Source organism: Staurois parvus, unplaced genomic scaffold (genome assembly GCF_062004578.1).
Source record: "Staurois parvus isolate SC_StPar_1 unplaced genomic scaffold, SC_StPar_1.0 ptg000212l, whole genome shotgun sequence".
NCBI lineage: Eukaryota > Metazoa > Chordata > Amphibia > Anura > Ranidae > Staurois > Staurois parvus.
This window is the reverse complement of record NW_028318008.1, coordinates 824,020-841,255: the sequence shown is the minus strand read 5'-3', so window position 1 is coordinate 841,255 and position 17,236 is coordinate 824,020. Positions and strand designations below refer to the sequence as shown.

Below are 17,236 nucleotides of genomic sequence, written 5' to 3'. Positions count from 1 at the left end.
AGTGGAGAGGGATTAGAACACCTGCCAGATTTTTATTGCTGCCCCATCAGGGAGATTCATCCTATTTATCATGTTTACTGTTATCATAGAAAGTGAAAGAAAAAAAAAATTCCCAGTTTTTTGGCTGTCACCAGAACAGCAATAGAGGGAATATCTTCAAATGGGGACACTAGATCAGGGGACACTGGTGACAACCAGGGATTCCCTCACTTCGGAGGGATTCCCCCTCACTTCTTTTAGTCTCTGGGACTGGAATTGAAGGGAAGTCTTCACAATGGAAAAGAGATTGAAAAAAAAACAAAACCCGGCAGGGGTTATAACTCTCACTTACTCTCTCCAAAATGGCTAAAAGGGGTTCGGCTTATAGCTCTGCTTTAGCACAGTTGGAAGTCTAAATAAATGATTGAAGTATTTGAGTTGGTGCGTCATTATCTGTTTAATGTGTCATGTTGATGTACATGCTTTTCATGTGTTACATGTCTGTGCTCATCCTGCTTTAACCAGTTGCTGACCAGTTTTACTGCGGCAGAGCAGCCCCACTGCGCAAGATCACATACATGTACGTGTTCTAACATCCCAGGGTAAGGGGGGCGCCCACTGCCCCTTCAGTGCGGTCCTTCGCAGCACCAGCTGATCATCAGGTCCAGGCCAAAGATTTATGGCCACACCTGCTAATTGGCTTAGCGAAAGACAGTTCAGAGCCCTTTACTGAGAACACGGGGCCCCGATTACTGAGAGCGCGGGGCCCCGGTTACCGAGAGCGCGGGGCCCCGGTTACCGAGAGCGCGGGGCCCCGGTTACCGAGAGCGCGGGGCCCCGATTACCGAGAGCGCGGGGCCCCGATTACCGAGAGCGCGGGGCCCCGATTACCGAGAGCGCGGGGCCCCGATTACCGAGAGCGCGGGGCTCCGATTACCGAGAGCGCGGGGCCCCGATTACCGAGAACCCGGGGCCCCGATTACCGAGAACACGGGGCCCCGATTACCGAGAACCTGGGGCCCCGATTACCGAGAACCTGGGGCCCCGATTACCGAGAACACGGGGCCCCGATTACCGAGAACACGGGGCCCCGATTACCGAGAACACGGGGCCCCGATTACCGAGAACACGGGGCCCCGATTACCGAGAACACGGGGCCCCGATTACCGAGAACACGGGGCCCCGATTACCGAGAACCCGGGGCTCCGATTACCGAGAACCCGGGGCTCCGATTACCGAGAACACGGGGCCCCGATTACCGAGAACACGGGGCCCCGATTACCGAGAACACGGGGCCCCGATTACCGAGAACACGGGGCCCCGATTACCGAGAACACGGGGCCCCGATTACCGAGAACACGGGGCCCCGATTACTAAGAACACGGGGCCCCGATTACTAAGAACACGGGGCCCCGATTACTAAGAACACGGGGCCCCGATTACTAAGAACACGGGGCCCCGATTACTAAGAACACGGGGCCCCGATTACTAAGAACACGGGGCTCTGAACGGAGAGCAGCAACGTGCCTGTTTTTCTCCCTGCTTTGCAGGGAGAAAGATACAAACACATGGCTTAAGAAAAGCATGAATATTACACATTGATAGGCAGAGCGTGAACTCTTTGATTGCCACTAGATATAAACCCTTCTCAGCTAGAGTCATTAATAAAGTGATAGCGTATATTATTGGCACAAATCATTGTAGTAGTGTCACTGGTGATGCGAGTCAGTTCCCACTTAGTGTCAGATTGCCCTCCACACTATCACAGTCCTACTATAAGTAGCATTACCGGTATAGCGTCCAAAGCTGCCTAAATTCCATTATCTCTCCCATAGTTTGTAGATTCTGTAACTTTCACACAAACCAATCAATATACACTTACTGGGATTTTTTTGTTTTTACCAAAGACATGGAGCAGAAAACATTTTGGCCTAAATTTATAAGAAATTTTATTTTATTGGATAGGTTTTATAGCAGAAAGTAAAAAATATTGTTGTTCTTCAAAATTTTCAGTCTTTTTTTCATTTGTATAATAATAGATGGAAAACCCAGCGGTGATCATATACCATCAAAAGAAATCTCTATTTGTGGGAAAAAATGATAAATTTAATTTGCACACAGTTTTGCAGGACCGCGCAATTACCTGTTAAAGTAGCACAGTGCCGCATAGCAAATAATGCCCTGGTCATGAAGGGGGTAAAATCTGAGCTTAAGTGGTGAAAGTGCCACGATCACTATAAAATAATACAAATGATGATATGAAGTGCAGCCACACACTTTCACTTTCACTTTCAGTGTTGTCACTCCACCCAAATGCTAGGCTTATCTGATTGGTACAATTTCAGCACTTCCTGGTTGTCTCAAAGCCAAAGTATGGGAGTGAGAGTCCAAACTCGAATTTCGACCAATGAAAACAGCCAAACATTTAGGCAGCGTAGGGGTGCCGGGAGAGAAGACACAGGGATGTCCCTAAATACATGTTTAAGTTTTTGGAAAGGGTGGATTTTTTTTTTTTTATTACCAAACCGGTTTCTACTTACCTGTTCTGTGCATAGCGGCGTGAACCTTATATTCTGGGGTCCCTTGCAGGCCCTCCAGGATCTCTTTGTGTGCCCCCTAGCAAGCTGATCGCTATGGGGGCACACCTGTGGGCTTGATCTCGAATCCGGCTGTGTGTCCAATGACACACAGTGAAGCTCAGCCTCCACCCCCTCAGAGTTTGATTGACAGCAGCAGTAGCCAATGGCTCCCGCTGCTCTCAGACTCTCCTGTGAGGAGAGTGCTGGATCGCCTACAGGCTCACACAAGTGCCAATACCAATCATTAGTATTGGTTTCTAAAATGAACAAATTATAACTGTTTGACCATGGTGGGTAAAACTTCAAAAAAAAAAAAATCTTCAAATCAATGAATACTTAATTTGAAGAGTTTGCAAATAACAAAGCAGACCGGAAGTCGTGTTCATCTGTTGAACTACAGAGCGAACGTCTTTTAAGATACCACCAAGTTCATGTTTCATGACATCATTCAGCTCCTGGATAGTCCTACAGTTTTGAAAGGAAGAAGGAAGACACTCCTGCTTGCCGCCACAGCCCCGGCCTGCAGCACACGTGTCATTGCTGGGCTCATGTGTATGGTTGCTGAGTCCCATGTCATCCATGCAGCTTGATAACTCCGAGGGATGAACAACCTGGTGAACAGAAGACAGGCTCTGGACAATCTGGTCCTCAGATTGGCAGACGGCAGATAGGAGCTCAGCAAGTCGTGTATTCACCGCGGGATCCAAACTGTGAACTTGACACCATGTGACCAGAGCACTGAAAAGCAAACATCAGTATTACGATCGTTCACACAGTGATCACCATATGGGGTCTCATTCATCAAAGTGGGCACAATGGTCACACAAATACTTCCTGCCAGCATGACAACGGAAGGCGGTTCTAGGTCACAAATAACAGACAATTCACCTTCAGACACACATTACTGAGGCGCAGTTGATTTGGCAGCATTCAGATAATACAAATGAGCCGACTATTCCTTTTGCATTTCAAATTAGGTTTCAATATCCAATTACTTTTCAAAGTATTTGTTGCATAAAGGGACAAGTCTGTGAGACAGCCAGAGACAGCCAGAGACAGCCAGAGACAGCCAGAGACAGCAGAGACAGCCAGAGACAGCAGAGACAGCCAGAGACAGCAGAGACAGCCAGAGACAGCAGAGACAGCAGAGACAAGCAGAGACAGCCAGAGACAGCAGAGACAGCCAGAGACAGCAGAGACAGCCAGAGACAGCAGAGACAGCCAGAGACAGCAGAGACAGCCAGAGACAGCCAGAGACAGCCAGAGACAGCAGAGACAGCCAGAGACAGCAGAGTCAGCCAGAGACAGCCAGAGACAGCAGAGACAGCCAGAGACAGCAGAGACAGCCAGAGACAGCCAGAGACAGCCAAAGACAGCAAAGACAGCAGAGACAGCCAGAGACAGCAGAGTCAGCCAGAGACAGCCAGAGACAGCAGAGACAAGCAGAGACAGCCAGAGACAGCAGAGACAGCCGAGACAGCCAGAGACAGCCAGAGACAGCAGAGACAGCCAGAGACAGCCAGAGACAGCCAGAGACAGCCAGAGACAGCCAGAGACAGCAGAGACAGCCAGAGACAGCAGAGACAGCCAGAGACAGCAGAGACAGCCGAGACAGCCAGAGACAGCAGAGACAGCCAGAGACAGCAGAGACAGCCAGAGACAGCCAGAGACAGCCAGAGACAGCCAAAGACAGCAGAGACAGCCAGAGACAGCAGAGTCAGCCAGAGACAGCCAGAGACAGCAGAGACAGCCAGAGACAGCAGAGACAGCCAGAGACAGCCAAAGACAGCAAAGACAGCAGAGACAGCCAGAGACAGCAGAGTCAGCCAGAGACAGCCAGAGACAGCAGAGACAAGCAGAGACAGCCAGAGACAGCAGAGACAGCCGAGACAGCCAGAGACAGCAGAGACAGCCAGAGACAGCAGAGACAGCCAGAGACAGCCAGAGACAGCCAGAGACAGCCAGAGACAGCAGAGACAGCCAGAGACAGCAGAGACAGCCAGAGACAGCAGAGACAGCCAGAGACAGCAGAGTCAGCCAAAGACAGCAGAGACAGCCAGAGACAGCAGAGACAGCCAGAGACAGCCAAAGACAGCAAAGACAGCAGAGACAGCCAGAGACAGCCAGAGACAGCCAGAGACAGCAGAGACAGCCAGAGACAGCCAGAGACAGCAGAGTCAGCCAAAGACAGCAGAGACAGCCAGAGACAGCAGAGACAGCAGAGACAGCCAGAGACAGCCAGAGACAGCAGAGTCAGCCAAAGACAGCCAGAGACAGCAGAGACAGCCAGAGACAGCCAGAGACAGCCAGAGACAGCCAGAGACAGCAGAGACAGCAGAGTCGGATTAACATTTATACAGGCAAAGAAATTTGCATTGCTGCATTTAAAGGGGAATTTTACTCTCTTAATCAATCATTACTATTTGTAATCCTTACGATAGGAAATTTCATATTTACTTGTTTTGAACATTTCTTCAGTAACTTCCTGGTTTCCAGGCCTAGGCAAAATGGTGTCTTACATATCATGAATCTTCAGAAGGGGAGAGAGTCTTCTCAGCTAAATGCATCCTCCTGCCTGCTGGAAGTTCCAGGAAGTAAATGCTACATTAATTATCTGCCCTTACTCAAGATGGCCGCACCCAGAAATGCTAAGAGGTGTTTTTATCAAAGTGATTTCTCAGCAAAATGGAGACATGGATGGATGGGGGAGTTTGCTTTGAATATTAAAAATGAATTAATAGCATTTTGTGGCTTTTGGCAGTGTAGTTCTGCTTTAAATCTGTTCTCTGACCCATGTTCATTCATCATGAACCCCCCAGTAAGACAATGCAGATCCAGCAAGCATGCCTTCCTATCAATATCAGACACAGCATACCTTCTCCTTTTAAACCCCCGGGGTCCTTTCAGCAGAATCTTGTACATCTACTGACCCGGGGCCCAAGTTCCGTGCTGTGAAGTATGCACTTTAATATACAGTGAAGAGTACACCGTGGGAAGCAGAAGGGCCATGACAGACCATTTGACTGCAAGCTGGGAAAAGGAAGTCAGCGGTTCCTGGGATGGGGAGCAGCTGCTTTTACAAGGTAAGGCTTTCTTGGCAACATCTGTATTTTCTGAGACTTGGCTCATTCATTTTACGTGAGGAAATCACAGCTGACGCGTTTATAACGGTCAAGGAGTGTTCTGTTCATACATTTGCCAAAACCGATTTCATTTGGAATAAAGTGAGAACGGAATAGAGCCTCTGGGTATTTTTTTTCTTATTTCTGTCCTTGTCGGAGGGATTTTTGATCATGTCCTGAGCTTTACCGTGAGACCAGCTTCTGCAGGTCCTAGTAATAAAATGGAACATAGATTAATGTTCTCAACACGGGACGCCATACATAATAATCCACAGCTTGCAGTCAGAAGGGTTTCATGCAGAGAAAGAGGATCCACAGCAGCAGTGATTTTATTGTCAACGTCTCGATGAAGCTCAATCCATCTTTCTCAAGACTCTACAACACTAATAAACCCAAAGTCCCACCACCAACAACACCCCCTACTGATGACCTCACACAGGGAAAAGGTAAAGAGGGATCACAAACAGAGTAAAACACAATAGTTCATCAAAAAAACTAAATATGCAAAATCCTAACTGAATTCAAAGTGAAGATGGACTGAGCTTCACCGAAACGTTGACCTAAACCTTTGATCTTCCTCCTCTCCAAGACCCTTGAGTGCCTCTGAACCAGTTTTGGATTTCTATGGATTTCTTTGTGGTTGGGCACCTGATCATTTATCTCCAACATAGAGTGACGTGCCTACCTGTGAAACTATATATAAAGCCCAACTGAACTGTCAGTTTAAAGGAGAAGTAGGGCCAAAGTTCTTTTCTTCCTATAGGTCACAGGAGTGCACTTAGTTCTGTTCTCCTAGGACCCATTTTCAGCCAACATCACGGAGCCAGTCCAGGCTCTGCAAGGTTCCGGACCATATTGTCAGGATCCACCCAGATGTCTGACTGGCAGCTGGCTCAGCCTCTCATTGTGCCCCTTAGTACTGGAGGTACAGTGACTGACAGTCACCAACTATCTGCCGACTGAAGACTAAGAAGTGAGTGATTAGCGGTTTTTGATCACTCAGTGCTCAGTCTTAGAGGCAGGGACAGCTGTGTAGGGATGGACCCTGTGGAAGCAGTGGTGTCTCTGCAGAGGTTCAACACACTCCAGAGTCAAAGCTAGAGCCCCCAATCAACAGGGAGCATAAGCAGGATTGTGATAGAACTTTGAAGAGAGACCACTGCTGTCACACACATAACAAAAGGTCCTTCTCTGCAACATGCTGGCAGGTCATAGACTTTTCTACTCAGATTCTGGCTACTCTAAAGAAATAGACTGTAAGACTTTGAACATCTTTTTTTTAATGCACTTAGAATGTACACGGCTCAAAGGGAAATTAAAGGAACACTTTTTAATCAGAGTCTAGCATCAAGTCAGTGACACTCCTGGGATATGGATCTGGTCAGGTAAGTAGCAGAGGGGGTTGTTCATCAGTTTCAGCTGCTTTGATGCTAATTAAATTAACAACAGGTGCCCTAGATGGGCAACAATGAGACGACCCCCAATACAAGAGTATTACAGGTGGAGGCCACTGACATTATTTTCCCTGCTCATCTTTTCTGACTATTTTTCTCAGTTTTTGCCTTCAGCTAGAGTCAGTGTCACTACTGGTAGCATGAGGCCATACCTGGACCCTACAGAGGTTGTACAGGCAGCCCAACTCCTCCAGGATGGCACATCAATACATGTCATTGCCAGAAGGTGTGCTGTGTCTCCCAGCACAGTCTCAAGAGCATGGAGGAGATTCCAGGAGACGAGAGCACGGAGGAGATTCCAGGAGACAGGCAGTTCCTCTAAGAGAACTGGACAAGGCTGTAGAAGGACCTTAACCCATCAGCAGGACCGGTATTTGCTCCTTTGTACAAGGAGGAACAGGATGAGCCCTGCCAGAGCCCTACAAAATGACCTCCAGCAGGCCACTGGTGTGAATGTCTCTGACCAAACAATCAGAAACAGACTTCATGAGGGTGTCCTGAGGGCCCGACATCCTCTAGTGTACCCTGTGCTCACTGCCCGGCACCATAGAGCTGGATTGGCATTTGCCTTTGAACACCAGAATTGGCACCCTGAGCACATGTGACAGACGTGAAAGGGTCTGGAGAAGCCATGGAGAACATTCTGCTGCCTGTAACATGGTTCAGCATGACCGATATGGTGGTGGGTCAGTGATGGTCTGGGGGGGCATATGCATGGAGGGACACACAGACCTCTACAGGCTAGACAATGGCCCCCTGACTGGCACTAGGTATCAGGATGAAGTCCTTGGACCCTTTGTCAGACCCTACGCTGGTGCAGGGGGTCCTGGGTTCCTCCTGGTGCAGGGGGTCCTGGGTTCCTCCTGGTGCATGACAATGCCCGGTCTCATGTGGGGAGAGTATGCAGGCAGTTCCTGGAGGATGAAGGAATTGATACCATTGAATGGCCCCCACACTCGCCTGACCTAAATCCAATAGAACACCTCTGGGATATCATGTTTCGGGCCATCTGAGGACGCCAGATTGCACCTCTGTCCAGACTGTCTATGAGCTCAGTGATGCCCTGGTCCAGATCTGGGAGGAAATCCCCCAGGACACCATCCGTCGTCTCATTAGGACCCTCCCCCGACGTTGTCAGGCATGCATACAAACACCTGGGGGCCATACAAACTACTGAGGACCACTTTGAGTTGCTGCAATGAAATTTCCACAAAATTGACTCGCCTGCTGCATCATTTTTACTTTGATTTTCGGGGTGTCTTTGAATTCAGTCCTCTGTAGGTTGATAATTTACATTTTCCATCAAATGATGGGGCGTCCTTACATTCCTCACACATTACCCCGTCCATGTCAGTATAGATATCCAGCATGAGATTTTTCCCCATTGAGATCTGATGTGTTTTCAAATTGTCCCTTTATTTTTTTGGAGCCGTGTATTTAGCTGGTTTAAACTGAAAGTAAAAATTAAATTTAAAGACCATCCGGTGTGGATAGATGGTTTCATGTTCCAACTAATACTTTGCCAGCAATGTTCCTGAGAGAGAGAAAAATAAAAAGTGTTTGTAGCAACACAGAGAGGATCAAGCTTTGACTCTTGTGTGTTGTTGTGTAAGTCTTCTAAAGCTGAATGACATAAAAGAACTGGTAGGGAAGTTTTAATGTTCTGACCTTGGAGGAGGCAGCAGCAATGCCTCAGGTGAACTATACTAGGTGAACCATCCTCAGGTGAACCATCCTCAGGTGAACTATACTAGGTGAACCATCCTCAGGTGAACCATCCTCAGGTGAACCATCCTCAGGTGAACCATCCTCAGGTGAACCATCCTCAGGTGAACCATCCTCAGGTGAACCATCCTCAGGTGAACCATCCTCAGGTGACTGGAGGGATTCTATTTTTGATGTGACCCGATACTCTAAAGGAGCACCTCCATGCTGATCATGTGTAAGCAAAGCACATAAACCTCCCATAAAACTAGATCATGGCGAGCATTCTGTGTGTATTAGATTTCACAAGGAAAAGATAAACAGGAATGGTGGGTACCTCTTTATAAATGTTCACGCACACCAGGAATCTACAATATATGAAACCATAAAATATTCCGGTACCTAATAATCCCTCGAAGTTCTCCACATGGCATTAGCGTGTTTACTCCCAACTTGTATCCCAGGTTGAATCCTGTCTGCAGTGAATTTTCCTTTCCAGCATCAATCCCATCCAGATACCCTTCCTGAAATAAAAGAAATTTAGGAAATTAAATAATTGGAGCCATAAATGGAAGCAAGTTCTATAGTCCTGTGCATCTTCTTAAAAAATATATGAATTCCAATTTAAAGTGGAGTTCCACTCAAAAGCAGATGCTCCGCTCCCCCCCACCCCTCCCCTCCACTGCCATATTTGGCACCTTTTGGGGGGTGAGCGAATACTTGTTTTTGAAAGTTGCCCGCTCCCACTTCTGGCTCAGTTAGCCACGGCAAAGTGAGCTGGAAATTCAGCCCCTCCCTTCCTCCTGCAGTTTCCTGGGAACCTTCAGAGGTCCCAGAAGACCAATGAGAATGGGCAGTGTGACTCGCGCATGCGCAGTGGGCATCCAGCTGTGCAGCCGCAAGCTTTCCCAGTCTGGTGCCAGTCTGGATCCTGGGACAGTTTTTGTAGTTGCTGACTTTTAATAAACACAAAACTGACTGAAATCCACTTTAAGCTGAATTTCTTTTTTTGTCTATTATATGTGACTTTCTATTCTTCCATATCAGCTACATATTAGTTATTGCAGATGTGAAGCAGAACTGGACTTGTGCTAAAAGAAATCAATGTAAAGCCCTGCGATCAGCAATTTACTGTAGAATGGTATTCCAGTGTCAACAAGATACCTTTCAGGGGTTTATTTTGTGTCCAGAGATCACTTATCACCAGGAATGCCAGTGAAGGATGCAGGTTATAATACATATGAATGTGTCAGACATCACTGAGCGGGGGGCCCCGGAGGGAGCAAACCTTCCACTTAATGGCATATTGACATTCTTGAAGGGCGGTTATACTTCAGTGTGGGCCCCCGGCTATGACAGCTTGCGGGATGACAGCTTGCGGGATGACAGCCGAGTGCCCACTGTGCATACGTGAGCAGCGCTGAGCTTTGTGAATGGTCCTGCAGTTTTCTGGGAGCGGGGTACCTGTCAGTTTTGGGTACCCGCTCCCCGGAGTACCTGTCAGTTTTGGATACCCGCTCCCCGGAGTACCTGTCAGTTTTGGGTACCCGCTCCCTGGAGTACCTGTCAGTTTTGGGTACCCGCTCCCTGGAGTACCTGTCAGTTTTGGGTACCCGCTCCCCGGAGTACCTGTCAGTTTTGGGTACCCGCTCCCCAAAGGTGCCAATCCTTAACATGGGGTGGGGGACTAGTCTCTTTAAAGTGGAACTTTCCCTTTTGGGTGGAGCTCTACTTTAAGTGCTTCCATTTAGACGTGTACAACGCTTAGTCACGTATGTGTACAATTTGTAGGTCTGTGTGGCCCTGGACAGACGTGTCCTATGTTCCTGCGTGCTGCTAAATGCAATGCTGATTTCCACAAGTAGGATGAGCGGAGTGCGGGCTCATCGATCACTATTGTCCATAGAAACCTGCGGAGCGCTCAGCTAAATGCAGCCAGAATCATGGAAGAGAATAAAAGGAGGATTCAGTAGAGGAATGGAGAAATGCCCCCCCCCCCCTACTGTCCCAACACTGCCAGGAAAATGCCCCCCCATTGTCCCAGCACTGCCAGGAGTCTGCTCTCCCTTCTCCTCACCTTCAGTCTCTTCTCCATGGAGCTCTGCCATTCTCTGTGTAGGAGGTTCATCTCATCTCCCTCCTCATCGAACACTTCCTCCTCCCGGCCCATGGCCGCCCTCACCCAGGACATCTCCTCACACCTCCAACGCCTCCTGTGACGTACAATCTCCTCGACACATGCTAGTATTCCGGCGTTCAGCATCACGTGAGTCACGTGAAAAAAAAGACCTATCAGAGACCTCTGGAGCGTTCTCACTGCCTTCTATATTGTGATGTGATCGTTACACCAATAACGCGTGAGCGCCATCTAGTGCATATATAGAAGAATGGCGGGTTAGCGAGAAACAGGAATTCAGAACCATAGCTGAATGTTACTCTGACTTTAGTATTTACCCCCTTCCTGCCTACCGGACACTTCTACCCCCTTCCTGCCTACCGGACACTTCTACCCCCTTCCCGCCTACAGGACACTTCTACCCCCTTCCTGCCTACAGGACACTTCTACCCCCTTCCCGCCTACCGGACACTTCTACCCCCTTCCCGCCTACAGGACACTTCTACCCCCTTCCTGCCTACCGGACACTTCTACCCCCTTCCCGCCTACGGGGCACTTCTACCCCCTCCCCGCCTACGGGGCACTTCTACCCCCTTCCTGCCTACAGGACACTTCTACCCCCTTCCTGCCTACCGGACACTTCTACCCCCTTCCTGCCTACAGGGCACTTCTACCCCCTTCCCGCCTACAGGGCACTTCTACCCCCTTCCCGCCTACAGGGCACTTCTACCCCCTTCCTGCCTACAGGGCACTTCTACCCCCTTCCTGCCTACAGGACACTTCTACCTCCTTCCTGCCTACAGGGCACTTCTACCCCCTTCCTGCCTACAGGGCACTTCTACCCCCTTCCTGCCTACAGGGCACTTCTACCCCCTTCCTGCCTATTGGGCACTTCTACCCCCTCCCTGCCTACTGGGCACTTCTACCCCCTTCCTGCCTACAGGGCACTTCTACCCCCTTCCTGCCTACAGGGCACTTCTACCCCCTCCCTGCCTGCCGGGCACTTCTACCCCCTTCCTGCCTACCGGACACTAGTACCCCCTTCCTGCCTGCCGGACACTTCTACCCCCTTCCTGCCTGCCGGACACTTCTACCCCTTTCCTGCCTATTGGGCACTTCTACCCCCTTCCTGCCTACCGGGCACTTCTACCCCCTTCCTGCCTACAGGACACTTCTACCCCCTTTCCTGCCTACTGGGCACTTCTACTCCCTTCCTGCCTACAGGACACTTCTACCCCCTTCCTGCCTACAGCGCACTTCTACCTTCTTCCTGCCTACCGGGCACTTCTACCCCCTTCCTGCCTACCGGACACTTGTACCCCCTTCCTGCCTGCCGGACACTTCTACCCCCTTCCTGCCTGCCGGACACTTCTACCCCTTTCCTGCCTATTGGGCACTTCTACCCCCTTCCTGCCTACCGGGCATTTCTACTCCCTTCCTGCCTACAGGACACTTCTACCCCCTTCCTGCCTACAGCGCACTTCTACCTTCTTCCTGCCTACCGGGCACTTCTACCCCCTTCCTGCCTACCGGACACTTGTACCTTCTTCCTGCCTACCGGGCACTTCTACCCCCTTCCTGCCTGCCGGACACTTGTACCCCCTTCCTGCCTGCCGGACACTTCTACCCCCTTCCTGCCTGCCGGACACTTCTACCCCTTTCCTGCCTATTGGGCACTTCTACCCCCTTCCTGCCTACCGGGCACTTCTACCCCCTTCCTGCCTACAGGACACTTCTACCCCCTTTCCTGCCTACTGGGCACTTCTACTCCCTTCCTGCCTACAGGGCACTTCTACCCCCTTCCTGCCTACGGGGCACTTCTACCCCCTTCCTGCCTACAGGGCACTTCTACCCCCTTCCTGCATACAGGACACTTCTACCCCCTTCCTGCCTACCGGGCACTTCTACACCCTTCCTGCCTACAGGACACTTCTACCCCCTTCCTGCCTACAGGGCACTTCTACCCCCTTCCTGCCTACCGGACACTTCTACCCCCTCCCTGCCTACAGGGCACTTCTACCCCCTTCCTGCCTACCGGGCACTTCTACCCCCTTCCTGCCTACAGGGCACTTCTACCCCCTTCCTGCCTACAGGGCACTTCTACCTCCTTCCTGCATACAGGACACTTCTACCCCCTTCCTGCCTACCGGGCACTTCTACCCCCTTCCTGCCTACCGGGCACTTCTACCCCCTTCCTGCCTACAGGGCACTTCTACCCCCTTCCTGCCTACAGGGCACTTCTACCCCCTTCCTGCCTACAGGGCACTTCTACCCCCTTCCTGCCTATGTGGCAATTATGGGCACTGAAAGGCAGTACTGATGGGGCTACACTGAAAATCAGAGCACTGATGATCAATGTAGATGTCCCCTCTGAGGAATGCCACTTACCTGTCCTTACGCGCTGTCAGCATGAGGAGAGGACTGCCGATAACTGGCATTTCCTATTTACATGCAATCAGCTGTGATTGGACGCAGCTGATCACATGTAGAGCCTGTGTCATTGACTTTTTACTGTGATCGGTGATCCCTGGGACACAGCGAATCACTGATTGCCATGCGCCCCCAGGGGGGTGCACATGTGCAGCTAGAGTGGGAGGACCTCATATGATGTCCTCCCAGAATGAGTCAGCCACCGCCCTCCCGTCATTTCCTTATATGGTGGGTGGGAGGCGGTTAAAAAAGAATGAAAGGCAAAATTTTTTCATTTTGGATGTCAGTTTTCTTTTTGTTGCCATCTATGTCCTATTGGGGAGTTTCCTCTGCAGAACTTGCTAGGGTTGCCACCTCATTCCTTTAAAACCAAACACATATTAATTACACAGGTTCAGAGGACAGAAACAATGGAGTTCTGACGTGATACTTTTTTTTATTTGCACTAACATACAATTTTGAGGACAAACTTTCGGGGAATGTCCCCTTCTTCAGGTCCAAGCAGTACTGAACACAAAGTTTTAGCAGAATGTTAGAAGAGATGTTGAAGAAACACACAAACAGATGTACACAGCAATGGTTATAAGACATAGGATTAGACTAGAGATAAGACAGCAAAAGCAAAGACAGGTTCTGAGGCTAATTTAATGCAGATAAGGCGCTAAGTGAGTTTAATTACCACCTTAATCAGCCACAGAACCTGTCATTAATGTGTGTTCGGTATTAAAGGAATGAGGTGGCAACCTTAGTTCTTGCTCCATAGTCAGAAAAGGAAGTGAGAGGAAATCTTTTGTTGTCATGACTAGGGATGTGCTCGGGTGTGTTCGGATCCAAGTGGGAACCCACTTGAGTTGTCTCACAAGGAAGCCATTACTGTACACAGCCAACCATAAGTGACTGGGGCATTCCCGCCATGCAGCCGCACATATACATACTCCTTGTATCCATGCGGCTGTGGGGTGGGGAATGCCCCGGCCGCTTATCAATGGCTCTGTACAGTGATGGCTTAGGTGTGTCCCAGCTAGGATCTGAATATGCCTGAGCTCATTCATAGTCATCTAGTGTCCCCATTGGAAGGTTTTCCCTTTATTCCTGGTCTGGTGACCATTCATAATTTGGGATTTTCTTCCACTTTTGGTAATAATGAGCAGCAAGACAAATAGAGAGGGAGAATCTCCCTAATCAGGACACAGACAGCAATAAACATCTGACAGGTGTTCTAATTTTCATTATTTATTTTGAGTACTTATTTAGCACTGTCAATTTATGCAGTACTTTACATGTATATATATATATTGCACATTCACATCAGTCCCTAACCCTCCAGGGGTGTACAATCTAAGGTCCATAACTCACATTCATTCATACATACACATACTAGGGCCAATTTAGACAGGATCCAATTAACCTACCAGCTTGTCTTTGGAGTGTGGGAGGAAACTGATGTACCTGGAGGAAACCCACACAGGCACAGGGAGAACATGCAAACTCCAGGCAGATGGTGCCATGTTTGGGTTTTGAACCAATGACCCACGTACTGCCAGGCGTAAGTACTAACCATTTAGCCACTGTGCTTACCTGATCCTGCTCCAATCTGTATTTTGGTTTGATTATTTGATCAGTGTGAGATACAATTGATTTTATTATTTGATTGATGTGAGATACAATTAAAATCCAATCAATTTAGGTATGCCATGCATTATGCTATTGTCTTTCCTTCAACCAGAGGTTGAAAGAAAGAAAACTGCTTGATCCCCCCATTAGCACACACATTGTTGATGGGGAAATCCCTCCCACAGCACTATTGTGTTCTGGGAGCTTTCCCAATCTGCAGAATACAATGATCACTGCTGGCAGCTATAGTTGTCAGCAGTGATCAAATGAAAAAACCTGACAGGCTGGTTGTACTGAAGTCAATTGAGATATCAACTTCAGAACAACCAACCTGCTTGTAGATTAATCAAAATTCTTTCTGTTCCTGCTGAACCATCTATAGTTGGCTTCAGACTCGGGTTAGGTCTGATTCAATAAAGATGAGTCAATCAGCCAGGGCAGAATGTATTGATTGTGTTGCATTGATCTGCAGCTTTGTCCATCAATTTGATTGTATTTCAATTGAACAGTTTATGAGGTTGCATGATAAAAAGAGAGATACGATTGATAATTTACAATTGTATCATCCAACTCTCAATCAAAATTCACTTCCCCAAGTGTGTCATATCAATCAAATATGTGGTCGACTATATAATCATTTTTCCTGTAAGGAGAGAGCGATCAGAAAATAAATCAATCATTTATTGAAGTGTGTATGGTCATCATAAAACTCGCCCTCAGACCTACTTTAAATTCTTGATTGTATAAATTGTCAATTTATTTCAGATGCAACAAAGATTTGTTTCCTATTATTAAAGTATAACTAAAGGCAAAACCTTTTTTTAAGTTTGGGATAGAGAGGAGATGGATTAGAACACATAAAGTATTAGGCTTTTATTGCTGCCTGTTAGGGAGGTTTGCCCTATTTGTGCATGAGGCCTAAATCTGTTATGATCAACTTAATAGATATAGTGGTCCACAAGTGTAGACCCCGATGTCACCAAAAGGCCACACATTCTGTACCGTGTATTTAATGGTAGAGAAAATAACCAGAGACTGGACATACCACAGTGCATAGGCAGAGGCTAGGGGTATGTTACAGGGGATGGGTAGAGGCTACCAGTATGCTACGGTATGCTACCTGGGATTGTCAGAGGTTATTGGGATGCTATCAGGGATGGCTAGAAGAATGCTACAAAGGATGAGCAGAGGCTACCAGTATGCTAAATGGGGATGGTTGGAGACAGCAGACATGCTACAGGAATGGTGAAAACTGGGGAGATGCTGTAGGAGACCGTTATAAGATCATTGCTATTACAGTCAGCACTCCTTACAGCCCCCTTCATGATTTACCGGCATCCGATGTAGTATACCTCTCGACAAAATCTATTAAAAGTAAAAAAAAAAAACAGAACAAAGAATGAACAGTACACAGAAAAAGTGAGGAAGTGTGTTTTAAGAAATAAAGCAAATACATTGGCTAGTAGAATCTAGTGCTGAGCCAGGTGCTAGGCTACAACAATATGGAGAAGGAGACATTGCCTTTTATTCTTCTCTCCATCTGCTGAGGTTCTGATGTTATGCTGCACCAGTCTCCCCCAGCTAGCAGGGGGAAAGCTAAAGCCAAAAAGCCCATAGACTTCTATGCAGGGCACCAAGGAGGAAGGGGTGTGGATGGGTTTAATCAAACTGCCAAGGACGCATCTTCTTCATGGAGCTGTGGGAACCGAGTAGAGCAAATAGGGCACATCTGCTGCTAACTGACCAGACTACTGAAAGGCCAGACCAGCAGAGATCAATCATAAGACCTGGGAAGAGAGATACCCAGGGCAGTGCAGGGCAGACTGCAGTGATCACATCTGCACCGTTATCGCAGGGAGACCCAGAGCTTCCTCTCATCCAGAGCTTCATCTCACCTCGAGCTTCCTCCCAGTCAGAGCTTCCTCTCATCCAGAGCTTCCTCTCATCCAGAGCTTCATCTCATCTAGAGCTTCTTCCCAGTCAGAGCTTCCTCTCATCCAGAGCTTCATCTCATCTAGAGCTTCCTCCCAGTCAGAGCTTCCTCTCATCCAGAGCTTCATCTCATCTAGAGCTTCCTCTCATCCAGAGCTTCATCTCATCTAGAGCTTCCTCCCAGTCAGAGCTTCCTCTCATCCAGAGCTTCATCTCACCTTGAGCTTCCTCCCAGTCAGAGCTTCCTCTCATCCAGAGCTTCATCTCATCTAGAGCTTCCTCCCAGTCAGAGCTTCCTCTCATCCA

The 17,236-nt window shown here is 48.5% G+C and overlaps 1 protein-coding gene across 1 annotated transcript; it reads right to left on the bottom strand.

The window, feature by feature from the left end:
- Nucleotides 1–1,903: 1,903 nt before the first annotated feature.
- On the bottom strand, nt 1,904–11,088 carry YAE1 (YAE1 maturation factor of ABCE1). Its single transcript, XM_089678920.1, has 3 exons — nt 10,916–11,088; nt 9,241–9,362; nt 1,904–3,296 (listed from the first exon to the last, which is right to left on the bottom strand). The coding sequence occupies exons 1-3, from the start codon at nt 11,027–11,029 to the stop codon at nt 2,879–2,881; spliced, it is 654 nt and encodes a 217-aa protein (XP_089535046.1). The 5' UTR covers nt 11,030–11,088; the 3' UTR covers nt 1,904–2,878.
- Between the last annotated feature and the right edge of the window lie 6,148 nt (nt 11,089–17,236).